Source organism: Jaculus jaculus, chromosome 20, assembly GCF_020740685.1.
Source record: "Jaculus jaculus isolate mJacJac1 chromosome 20, mJacJac1.mat.Y.cur, whole genome shotgun sequence".
NCBI classification, from domain to species: domain Eukaryota; kingdom Metazoa; phylum Chordata; class Mammalia; order Rodentia; family Dipodidae; genus Jaculus; species Jaculus jaculus.
Window position 1 is genome coordinate 24,469,329 of NC_059121.1, and position 13,007 is coordinate 24,482,335.

A 13,007-nucleotide genomic window follows, 5' to 3' on the forward strand; every position below is an offset into this window, starting at 1 on the left:
AGAGTGCGAGAATGGGCGCTCCAGGGCCTCCAGCCTCTGCAAACGAACTCCAGACGCGTGTGCCCCCTTGTGCATCTGGCTAACGTGGGACCTGGGGAACCGAGCCTCGAACCGGGGTCCTTAGGCTTCACAGGCAAGCGCTTAGCCGCTAAGCCATCTCTCCAGTCCTCTTGAGCTATTAAGCTTGGCCGTTCCTCAGTAATGTCACTTATTCTCCAATCCCAGCCAACCTGTCACCACTGCGTTCATTTCCTCACAGTTGCATTTCTTCCCTCATGTCCTGGGGTGGCTGCCGTAAGCCTTCTCTCAAGCCTTCACCCTAGCTCAGGGACCTTCCTTCTCAAGTCATAGTCTGTCTACCACGGACATGAATTGCCCTCCCAGGGGCTCTTAGCTCCTCCCATGACCGGTATATGTTCTATGACAAACAAGACTTTGATATTGGTAAAAAAAAAAAAAAATGCTAATTACAACTTACTTTGCAAGTTGAGTTTTTCACACGTGGCAGTGGATAAGTCAATAGGACATCTGTACACGTCTCCCATTCGGTTCTCGGGAAAACCACTCCATGGTGACCCAACCAGGAGCCTAGAAATGAGAATTTCTTTTACTACTCATATTGTGGTAAGTACAGATCAGTGACAATTCACATTTAATTTTAATTTTGTACAGGGGAACAGTTCATATTTGTCCAGTTATAATTTGGCCTTCTTTCTTTCCTCTTAGCTTATCAAGATACTTAATAAATACCTGAGAAACGGGGTATTTTGCCACACTCCCCAGGTCTCGGCCAAGCAGTTTGAGAAGCCCAGTTCAAGCCACACATGTAGTTTCTAATGTTCTCTCAGCCAATTACGTTAGTACAATTAAAAAACAAAAAAGCACCAGGTGAAATTAATTTTTTTTTTTCAAGGTAGAGTCTCGCTCTAGCCCATGCAAAGAAGGCAGCTCAGACCGTTAGTAACCTGTTGGCTGTTTCTACCTTAGCCTGCAGAGCTCCTCCAAGCATCAAAGCTCTATTTTCCAACGACAGCTGACTGTGGAGTGTGTGTGGTGTCATTGTCCCCACTACGGTCAGGCTGTGTCCCTCTGCCTCAGGCTTCTGCCAACCACGACTGCATCCTCAACCCGTGAGACAAACTACACCCTTCCTTCCTCCAGCGCTTTCTGTGAGGCTCTTACTTTTATCACAGCAACAAGGACACAGCGCGAGCGCATTCTAGAAAGCAGTTGTAGAAAGCGTGATTCTGGGAATCCCCATTAATCACAGCATCTTGAAGTGGATATGAGGCTCTCCAAACTAATTTAAAGCGCAAAACAGATCTGAGGCATTGCCCCTCCCTTTACAGTGTCTGGCTGCTGCCCCCCACGTCTCAAAACCCACAAATCTAGGAGGGATTCCAGCATCCCATGGAGTGGAGTCCTCAGCGGAACGGGTGCAAGGAGGAGGGAAATGATGGAACTAACATGTGCTATATCCATACAACTCTCTAGTTAATAAAAGGGGAAAAAAAAGGTCTAGAGAGATTGCTTAGTGGTTAAGGCGCTTGCCTACAAAGCCTGAGGACTCATGTTCAACTCTCCAGATCCCACATAAGCCAGACGCACAAGGTGACGCACGTGTGCAGAGTCACAACATGTGCACAAAGTGGTGCATGCGTCTGGAGTTCGAATGCAGTGGCTGGAGGCCCTGGCATGCCAGTTCTGTGTTCATAAGAATTGCAAAAACAAAACAAAACAACAAAAGAGTGCTTAAGAAAAGCTGTCAATTAGAGAGGGATGGAAGTGTACACTGACTGAGACAGACGCTCACTCTTGTTATCGTCACTTACGTAAGTCACCTCTTTAAAAAAAAGCAGATCTGAGACTATGTCATCTGCACTCTATAGACAGAAGCACTGAGAATGACGGGCCAATGGCTCACTCATGAGCCAACAGCTGGATGGAAGCCTCTGGGCTTGGTTGTTAAGCTCCAGTCCCAGGCCCTCAGGCACCTCCCCTTCCCTGCGTCTGAATGAAGGCCTGGCATGGGTCTCAGACTGGGCAAACTATCTGAGAGGGTGAGCTGAGTTCGAGAAAATGCTGGAGTAGAAGCCAGAAGTGAGGTGGAGGGCGCTGCACACTAGACGTGCCTTGACAGCACATGCCCACAACAGAGGGCAGGTCACACCCCTAGCAGGGTCACTGAAGGGCAGGAACACGCTATTCGGGTTGCACGGTGCACACGTCTACACCACAGCCCAACACAGACACACCGAGGAGCTACAGACAAGTGTTCCTTTTGTTCTTAATAATTTGTTTTTGTTGTTTATTTTTATTTATTTATTTGAGAGCGACAGAGAGAGAGATAGAATGGGCGTCGCAGGGCCTCCAGCCACTGCAAATGAATTACAGATGCATGCTCCTCCCCTTTGTGCAACTGACTAACATGGGTCCTGTGGAATCAAACCTGGGTTCTTTGGCTTTTTAGACATACACCTTAACTGCTAAGCCATCTCTTCAGCTCCCCCTTTTTTTGAGGTAGGGTCTCACTGTAGCCCATGCTGACCTGGAATTCACTATGTAGTCTCAGGGTGTCCTCGAACTCACGGCGATCCCCTACCTCTGCCTCTGGAGTGCTGGGATTATAGGCATGCGCCACCACGCCTGGCCAAGACAAGCATCTCTTAACTAAAGTGTTTGATTGTTTAGTGTCTCAGCTGCATTAGAGGGTTCTAATCGAGCTCATGAGATGGCGTGAGACTATCTGCTGCTTTCTGCGTCCATAGTTACTCTTCATTCCTCTCACTTCACCTCAGAATTTGGAATTTGATAACCTTAAACTCAGAGAGGAGTTAAGACAGCACTCCTGAGAGATGGTGGCTTTCCTGGGCTAAGCAAGCAGGAAGATGACAGAGAGAGAGAGAAAGAGAGAGAGAGAGGTGTGCATTTGCTCAGCTGTGAGCCAAAAACACTGGCTCTTACCCCACCCTAATATATAAACAAACATCCTCATCATCTTTTTTAAAAATCTTTTTTGTTTAATTTTATTTATTTATTTGAGAGCGACAGACAGAAAAAGAGGCAGAGAGAGAGAAGAGAGAGAGAGAGAGAGAGAGAGTGAGAATGGGCGCACCAGGGCCTCCAGCCACTACAAACGAACTCCAGACACGTCTGCACCCTTGTGCATCTGGTTAGCGTGGGTCCTGGGGAATCGAGCCACGAACCGGGATCCCTGGGCTTCACAGGCAAGCGCTTAACAGCTAAGCCATCTCTCCTGACCACATCTTCATCATCTACCTTACATTCTTTGCACAATACAGGGGAAAGCAGCAGGAAATCTGACCATTCTGGGTACTGCCGAGAAGAGCAAGCGTGGCCTTGGCATGCGTGACTCCTGACTTCGGTGTGGCAAATCATTTTAGACGTCGGCCTCCCCGCCATGGTGGTGACTGCAGGCCAGGACCCAGGTCACTGTGCACTGCCTTTACCACTAAGCAGATTCCTCCTGTCATCTACCCCGAGACCTCCGTGGAATTCTGTTCCTGACAGCTCACCCTCATGGGGAGAGCTTGTGACCTGACCAGCGGCCACTCCCACACAAACACAGCATTCTCAAATTACTCAGGCAGGAAGTTAGGGAGGCAGGTATGTTGAGCTATAAAATTTTATGGATTTTTATGGAGGCATACCAGGACAGAATGTCACAAAGGTGGGGGACAGGACATACTGATGGGTAGACCCCTGTTGAAATATGGCCAAACTTCTGCAAAGCAATGGACTTCATGTCACCTCAACCAGTAGAAAGGAATGCATGGACAGTTATATGTCCTGAGTCTCAAAACTAAACAAAAGCCCAAGATATAAATTTTTCTTTTCCCACAGTGAAACTGGGGATTTTTTTCCAAGACTACCTTAAATAACACTTACTGTTCAATTATCTTGTGAGGAAATAGTGATTATGTGGACTCCCAAAACATCACTGATTTGCCTACCTCCAGTGCTATTCAAAAGGCCTTATTTGGTTAGTAAATAGCATTTATGGTGGTGTAGGTAGGATAGTTTTAAACCGATGGACTGCTATAAATATCTTCTTTTGTAATCTGTAAATTCTGTTTTCTGGGATTTTTATAGAGATTACTGACCCAGGTGCGCTTAAAATAGTACATGAAGACAGTCTGTTATCCTGAGAAGAAAAAAACAGTTTATTGAGTTCTGAAGGGGCACAATTCCACAGCACCATTTCTTTTTTCTTTTCTTTTGTAATGTGGGGTGTGTGTGTGTGTGTGTGTGTGTGTAAGAGAGATGCTCAAATCCTATGCACTCTCCTGCCACAGGGGGCGCTCTGCCCCTCATTCCGGTTTCAGTTGAGGTAACAGCGTCTCTTACTGATTGATGAGGGAGCTGGCTGCCTTTCCCCCAAGCCTGGGCATTCTTCTCCTGTCTGCCTCCCCCTTGTTAGCCTGGCCACACCCACTATTTATACAGGTTCTAGAGATTCCAAGTTGGGCCATGAAAGGCCTCCTCCGCCCCCTAGACTGGCATAGGAAGTGCACTTAGCCACTGAGCCATCTCTCAGCCTGGGGTAGGTTGTGGACTCTGCATACACCAGCTGGCTGTCCTGTGCATGGTGACGAGACCTGCTGTGGGTCACACTTAATTCCAGGCACTAAGGACACATCAGTGAACGAATTACTACGGACACAGAAAGAGAACCATGTGGTGGCAGCGAACAGGGCTTCGGAGGGTAGTGGGGAGCAGTGCGATCTTTATTAGAACAGCCAAAAAAAAAAAAGACCTCAAGAAGAAAGGGGTGCAGAAGCAAAGGCTCAAAGGAGAGCAGCCTGGGTTACGGGCCCAGCAATCGCAAGAGCCCCGTGGCTGGGGAAGGCGGGAGGAGAGGGTGACGGTCACGAAGAGACCAGCGTGAGCGTAATTCAAAGGTCTCTGCTCTTCCTCCCCTGGGGGTGACGAAGGTCTTGTTAGATATTTGAGTAGAATTGTCTTGGGTGTGACATATTTTAGGAACTGTGAAAGCTGTTTTGTTACAATGGTTGCATTGAGCCGGGCGTGGTGGTGCACGCCTTTAATCCCAGCACTCGGGAGGCAGAGGTAGGAGGATCGCCGTGAGTTCGAGGCCTCCCTGAGACTCCATAGTGAATTCCAGGTCAGCCTGGGCTAGAGTGAGACCCTACCTAGGAAAAGCAAACAAACAAAAAAGGTTGCATTGCAGGTGAAGTTACTAGAAGGTTATTGTAATATCCCAAGCGAGAGATACACGGACGTCTCTGTTGACAACATGCGTGACACTTTTCATACCTCTGTGAAGAGCTGAGTGATGTTTTAATCGCGTGGCAATAAAGTAGTCCAACAATTACCTATAAAAATCAGCAATGTGGGGGCTGGAGTGATGGCTTAGTGGTTAAGGCGCTTGCCTGAGAAGCCTAAGGACCCAGGTTCTATTCTCCAGGTCCCACGTAAGCCAGATGCACATGGTGGCACTTGTGTCTGGAGTTCATTTGCAGTGGATAGAAACCCTGGTATGCCCATTCTCTCTCCCTCTCTGTCTCTAATAAATAAATAAATAAAAATAAATCTTATAAAAAGAAACAATGTGCTTTTTTAACTTAAACATGCAGGAATGTATCCTACCTAGCCTTCCAAGGATTGTACAGAATAAAAAAAATAATTGGATGTTTACAAATTCATGAAAGTGGCCAAATCAAATGGAAAGCAGGAATATAGATACATAGATAGATAGATAGATAGATAGATAGATAGATAGATAGATAGATAGATATGTATATGATACATATATGATATATATATTTATATCATATACATGAATATATTCATATTCATCTGGGTACACTTTTTCCTCTTTCCCCTCACACAGGAAGAAATCTCTAGCCCAGACTAACCTGACTCACTAACTAACTGCCTAACTCACTGTGCAGCCCCAGGATGGCTGGCTGGCCCCAAACTCACTGGGGTAATTAACCTCACCCTCCCTAGTGCTGGGATAAAAGGCCTGTAGCATCATGCTTGGTTGCACATAACATGTAAAATAAAAGCAAAGCTTTCAAATAAGCAAGTGCAGTGTGGCTGCATAGGTAGTGTGAAGGCAAGAGGAGTCCGTCTTTGGGAAAGTGTGTAAGGGTGATGTTGGCTCGCGGTTAAAGGCTGCACTGAAAAGCAAAGGCTGTTTGGAAAGGGATCACAGTGACATTTGGAGGATAATGAGGAGGAGGAGGATGCAGAGGACGAGAGAAGGGGCCGTTCCGAAGACAGAGGAATGCGGTGCAGCTAATTCAACAGTCATGGAAGCTAATGACGCCCCTAGAGATGGCTGAGGGGCCAGGAATGCGGAGGGAGAACGGAACTGGTTATAAGCGCCTCATCTTACAAGATGCCAACGGCTGCCGCTCACACGCAAGGTGACTTCATTTTGGAAGGGTTTCACATTTATTCCTGCAAAAGGCCTTCTTGGTGTTTCGGGGAGGTTGAGTGCATGTTCCCAAGTCACTCAGAGAGAGAGAGAGATGGGGAGGCTGAGGGAAACGCCTTGTGCTCCAGCTCCTGACCGGGGTGAGGGACCTCTCGATGGGACGCAGAGAAGGCACGGGGTGCCCATCCCACTGGCTCTAGCCAGACTTAACCGTAAGACCGATGGAAGGAGGATGGTACAGAGAGCGGGGGTAGCCATGTAAAAAACCAAGCGTGCCAGTGCATGGCTGTGACCTTCAGAGATGGCGTGAGGGGAGACAGGTTCCAAAATCACTTTCAAAGTTGTGGGGGGCAGGAGCTCAATGGTCAGCCAGTCTGGACAGAAACTGATCAGCTCCAGGTTCAGTGAAGGACCCTATGACAAGGACAGAGGGAGGCCGAGCACGAGGGCGTCACCAATGTCCTCCTCAGGCTTCAGGCTCGCAGGCACATGCATCTACACAGACTAGTGCACATGCATGCATGTACCACGCACACATGTACACCACACACACATATTAAAACTGTAAGGCCATATATGGATGGACTTCCTTCCATTATAACGGTGGCTCATCCTGCTTCTCCTCTCTCTATAAGGAAGTTGAGTGTGCACCCATCCCAGACAGCACAGAAAACTCATCTGCGCATCTGGAAATTCCCATCTGCTCCCAGTCAGCCTTTGTCACACAGTGACACTGAGTCATATCATAAGCTCAGCCTGGTCTTGGGACAGGCCTTCAGACTACACAAACAGAAACAGCACACCTCCCCCATGAGCTCCAGGAAATGATTTTAAACATATCTCGAGCCTTTGCAGATTGCTCGTGATAAGGACTGAAGCAACCCCATCTCAACATCCTGCCTGGGAGAGGAGGGCCCGGGGCAGGAGGCGGAGGGCCCGTCCTCCACCGGCTCTGGAGAAGGAAAGAGCGTGGCTTCAATCGCTGCCAAAGCGCTGCCCTGGCTCTGCACTTGGGCATTCGTCTTGCTTTTAAAACCATCCAGCTTGCATGAGACTATAAGGCGCAAGAATTATCAAAGAGATGCCATCTTTATTGTTGGAGTAGAAGTCTAGAGTGCAATAAAAACCTTACAAATAAAACTAATAAAAGAGTCAACTGGGCTTTTGTTAAAAATCTGGTAGATGCTGATGTAAAATATGCCTCTGAATTCTTAGAAGCATGGGGTCCACAGAACAAGAAAAATTGTCTTTAAAAGTAATGGAGTGTGGGCTGGAGAGATTGCTCAGTGGTTAAGGCATTTGCCTGTCAAGCCAAAGGAACCCGGTTCAATTCTCCAGGACCCACATAAGCCAGATGCACAAGAGGGCACACACATCTGGAGTTGGTTTGCAGTGGCTGGAGGCCCTGTTGCGCCCATTCTCTCCCTCTCTCTCTCTCTCTCTCTCTCTCTCTCTCTCTCTCTCTCTGCCTCTTTCTCTCTCTCAACAAATAAATTTTAAAAATATATTTTAAAAAAATAGTGGAGTGTTTTTTAAGAAAGTGGAAGAGAGCCTGAAGTGAGTTGTCAGAAGAATGAAAATGGCTGAGAGCGGAGTTGAAGTTAAAATGGATTATCAAGAAAGTCCAAGTATGAGGAGGAAAGGGGAATTAAAACTTTAGCTTCACAAAAGCGGTGGAGTGTGCACGTGCGTGTGTGCTGTGTGAATGCGTGCATTTACTTTTCAAGTGTACACACTTATAACTGATTCAAAGAGATGCAAGACCACTGTGTATGCCCAGAGTTCACCTCATTAGTATCAGAAGGAAAGTTACTGTTTAAACAGTTCTTTCCCACATCTGCTATTGCCATAATGTCTGTGCGATTGTCATAAATTAGGACTGGGGAAGGGCACGGTGCCAATTGTCAAAACAAATAGGCAGCTCTGGGTCCTGAGTTTTGCATTATTTTTCCCTGTGAGTTGCGAAGGCTATCTGTCCTGCCTGACGTCCGCCTGCATTGCCATGGCATCCCCAGGCCCTGGAGCCCGTTCTCAGTGGCAAGATCCCTGGACAGGGTGGGACTGATGACCAGGCCATCAGGAGATCTTGTGTCACCAGCGACCCAGGCTGCAGAGTGGGAAAACGGGCTTTTACTGTTAAGTTCATGTAGCTAGGGCACTAAGACCACCCAAGCACCGTGAGTTCTGAGGAATGGCACTGAATTCTGTGTTCCCTATTATCCACGGTCGCCTCCTCTGCACAGACATCTCTGCCTTAGACTATCCCATACCCCTTGAGGGGCACGTGGAGGTTTGGTTCAGGTGTCCCCGATAAGGCTGAAGTGTTCTGAATGCCATGTCCCCAGCTGATGGCAATTTGGGAATGAAAGCCTCCAGGGTACAGAGTATTGTTGGGGACTGGCTTATGCGCGTTATAACCATTGTCCCCTTGCCAGTGTTTGACACACTCCTGTTGCTGTTGTCCTTTCTTATGTTGGCCAGGAGGTGACGTCCACCCTCTGCTCATGCCATCGCTTTCCCCTGCCGTCATGGAGCTTCCCCCCAAGTGTGTAAGCCAAAATAAATCCTTTCTTTCCCCACAAGCTGCTCTTGGTCGGGTGTTTTCTGCCAGCGATGCGAACCTGACTGCAACTGGTTCAGATCTATGTTTTGCATTTTCTGTGCTTCACATGGTACCCGGTCTACCAAGGGTTAGACAATTATGCCCATGGCACAGCCTGCTCTGTTTCTTTGCTTGTCAAGACCCCGTCGGTGACATGATGCAGACAGGTCTCGATCTTCCTTCCTGCATCTCATCACAGAGCAGGCCGCCCCTCAGGACACATGCGTCTGCTCCCTTCTCCTCTGCATAGTGGGATCTGCTCAGACACACTGGTGATCAGATCGTGGATGAAGGGAAGGAAGGCCTTGAACCTACACTGCGTCACATCTCACCAGAGAGCTTGCTGCCATGCTGGAATGCAAGGCAGTTGCCCAGCCAAACACAGAACAGGGTCTTGTTTCCAAGCATCATTGTCTTGTGTTTATACATTGTTCAGGATTGTTATGAGATGGCCGAGGCAGCATTTAGAAATGCCTGGTGTCCCCAGGTCTTGACATCACGCTATCAGCGCAGAATCTCAGTCCAGTCTGCTAAGTCTTGTCTCTTAACAATGTGGTGAACGCTCACAGAGACAAAGAGGAGAGGGCTCTGAGACTCTCTGTCTCCTTCTCTCTGCTTCAAATAAATAAATAAAATATTTTTTAAAAAACCTCACAAACCCAGTGCCAGTTGTTCTCGGCTATATTGAGTCACAGAGTAGAGCACTGGAGCTCATGTGAGTCTCGTTTAACTCACGTTTCTTAGTCAATCTCCTGCAGGTCACACCAAAGAGTATCTGTGGTGAGTCATTTGGAAACAGGATTTTGATGAAGTCATCCAACCAATGCTTACTGACCCTCTGTTGGGAAGTAGATCCAATCTAGGTGCTCAGGAGCAAGTTTAATCTAGATTGTATTGTTAAAACATTAATCATATCACCTCGCTAGCTTTCTTACTACTTTATGGTTATGAAAATATTATATTGTGTTTGGTAGAAATGCTTCTCCCAAATGGTTATAGCCATTGCCAGTCCACGCTGACCACTCTCATCCCTGCTCCTGACAAGGCGCCTCTAACAGTCATTTTTTTCTAGTCTCCTCACAGCACTCTCCTCCAGTCCATCCATTCTGCCTCTTAAAACTCAGCACAGGGCTGGAGAGATGGCTCACAGGTTCAAGGCTCTTGTGGTAAAGCCCACCTGCCCAAGTTTGATTCCCCAGTACCCATATAAAGCAAGACACACAAAGTGTTTCATGCATCTGGAGTTAATTTGCAGTGGCCAGAGGCCCTGGAACATTCATCTATCCTACCTCAAGTAAATAGAAATATTTTGGGGGCTGGAGAGATGGCTTAGCGGTTAAGCGCTTGCCTGTGAAGCCTAAGGACCCCGGTTTGAGGCTCGATTCCCCAGGACCCACATTAGCCAGAAGCACAAGGGGGCGCACGTGTCTGGAGTTTGTTTGCAGTGGCTGGAGGCCCTGGCGTGCCCAGTCTCTCTCTCCCTCTTTCTCCCTCTGTCTGTTGCTCTCAAATAAATTTAAAAAAATATGTTGGGCTGGAGAGATGTCTCAGTGGTTAAGGAACTTGCCTGCAAAGCCTAATGACCCAGATTTGGTCCCCCAAGACCCACATAAAGCCAGATTCACAAAGTGGCACATGCATCTGGAGTTCATTTGCAGCAGCTGGAAGCCCTGGTGTGCAAATTCTCTCTGTCTGTCTGTCTTCTCTCTATCTTTCCCTCTTTGCGTACAAATTAACAAAAAATATTTTTAAAACTAGGCTCAGTGTTCACCTTGTCCAAACGCCTTCTAAGATGTACTAACCTATATCTTCAGGATTTCATTTTCTTTCCTTTACCCAAAGAGAGGTTATGTCTTGGTACTGAAACAACTTGGGTTAAAAATACATTTGGAGGAGGGGAAGACCTGGAGAGATGGCTCAGCAGCTAAAAGTATTTGCTTAAAAAGCCTGATGGCACAGGTTCAAATCCCCAGTACCCACGTAAAGCCAGATGAACAAAGTGGCCCATACACCTGGAGTTCATTTGAGGTGGCCAGATGTCCTGGTGGACCCATTCCCTCTCTCTCTCTCTCTCTCTCTTTGCTTGCAAATAAATAAATGAAATATTTTTTAATACATTTTGAATTTGGTTATTTAGAGAATTAAAAATGAGTTCAGACACAAGGATATTGTATTTTATGGTTCTCATGTAACAGTTCAACTGTTCTCTGTGTAATTGTTGGTAAGCTTTTTGAAGAGTGGAGATTAGGATCTGAGGCCCAGAGTGAATGACCACAGTCTAGAACCTTCTGTTACAGCAGAGAGATGAGGTTCCAGTGACAGGAAAACTGTTCATAAGTAGGTACCAAATTGGGCAGAGGAGGAACTTGAACTCACCATCTTGTCTTCTGTCTAACAACTGTCGGAACCATCTGATTTCCCCTTGTGGGCATGGCAACAAACTAGCAATGGTGATACACGCGTATTTTTCCAATTCCAATAAAGTGGTCAGTTTCTACCAGGCAGAAAAGCTCTGGTATATAAATGTAACCCCTACATTTAAAAGGCCGGGGTTACTATGGGGCAAAAAAAAAAAGTTGCTAGATAAAGACATCTTTGTAAGTTTTGTAAGGGTGCTTAGGAACAGCCTTTCATGAGATGCAGAAATGCAACAGAAGTGGGTGGGGAAAGGCTTGCCGAGAAATACCTAAGGGATATTCTACTTTCTATTCTATTTTATTTTATTGTAATTATAATAATTGTTTTGTTTTGTTTTGTTTTTCAAGCTAGGGTCTCACTGTAGCTCAGGCTGACCTGGAGTCTCAGGGTGGCCTTGAACTCACAGTGATCCTCCTCCCTCTGCCTCCCAAAGGTTGGGATTGAAGGTGTGCGCCACCACGCCCGGCTCAATCATTCTACTATTTTAAACGACACCAGAACAATGTTAGCTGGCCAGTGATCTTAAATATCAAGGAATATCAATATTTACAGAATAAGAAATGAAGACAGTATCTATCTCGCTGTCATTAACTAATCTAATGGCCCAAACTGTTATCAGTTTGCAAGAGACAGCTAAATTTTCTATCCAGGCTCTTACAAAAAAGCACCATTACACTCACCTATCAATTATCAACCTGCAGTTGTCAAACTCTCAAAGAAAGGGCCTTCATTTAAAAAAATATATTCAAGGATTTGAGCTGAAGAGATGGATTAGCGTCTAAGGCATTTGCCTGCGAAGCCTAATGACCCAAATTTGATCCCCCAGTTTCCACGTAAGCCAGGTGCACAAGGAGGCGCAGGTGTCTGATTTCTTTCCACGGGCTGGAGGCCCTGGTTCACGCACCCAGTCTTTCTTTCTATCTGCCTCTTTCTCTGTCTGTCTCCAATAAACAAATGAGGATTATCCATTAGCAATATATTCATGCATCCATTTGAACAAGCAGTTGGAATTATCAAATACTGAATGTGTATCGTATTTTACTGAGAAGAAAAATCCAGTCTTACCAGTTGCCATTTGGATTTATAAGTTGCTGCACCGCGTAGCCAAACTGTTCACTTGACGGACCGGAAAATATTTTTGCTTCTGGGAGGCCAACGTTGTATGCCAAACAGCTCAAAATGCCTATTAAAAAATTAAAAACATAGCCTGTACTTATAAATTTTCACTGCAAGTACATAATATAATGGTTCAAGACCTTTTTTTTTTTTTTTTTTAAATCCTGCTGGGCCTGAGAATAGCAAACCATACCTGTGCTTACTAATCAGTAATAGCAAGTGCGCCAAACATACTTACGTGAGGCCCCGGGCTCAAGCTGCCTAGACCACGGGCAGGGTTCACGACTTATCTGTCCGCACCGCACCCTCGGTAGATAGTTACTAATGGACACCCTTGCTTCCCAAAGGTTTCCAAAGTTCCCAGAGGTCAGTGCATCTCACCACTGAAGAGGAGTGAGAACCAGGTTTGGGATTTGAACCGCAGACTGGCCCGGTCAAGACGCT

General features: G+C 46.6%; 1 protein-coding gene across 1 annotated transcript in view; it reads right to left on the reverse strand.

The window, feature by feature from the left end:
• Itga2 (integrin subunit alpha 2) overlaps positions 1 to 13,007 on the reverse strand; it is a 100,055-nt gene that overhangs the window by 59,587 nt on the left and 27,461 nt on the right. Inside the window, exons 2-3 of the mRNA XM_012950241.2 lie at positions 12,513 to 12,630; positions 479 to 588 (exon numbers count right to left, since the gene is read on the reverse strand). Of these exons, the coding sequence (XP_012805695.2) occupies positions 479 to 588; positions 12,513 to 12,630 (228 nt within the window). The remainder of the gene's footprint in view (positions 1 to 478; positions 589 to 12,512; positions 12,631 to 13,007) is intronic.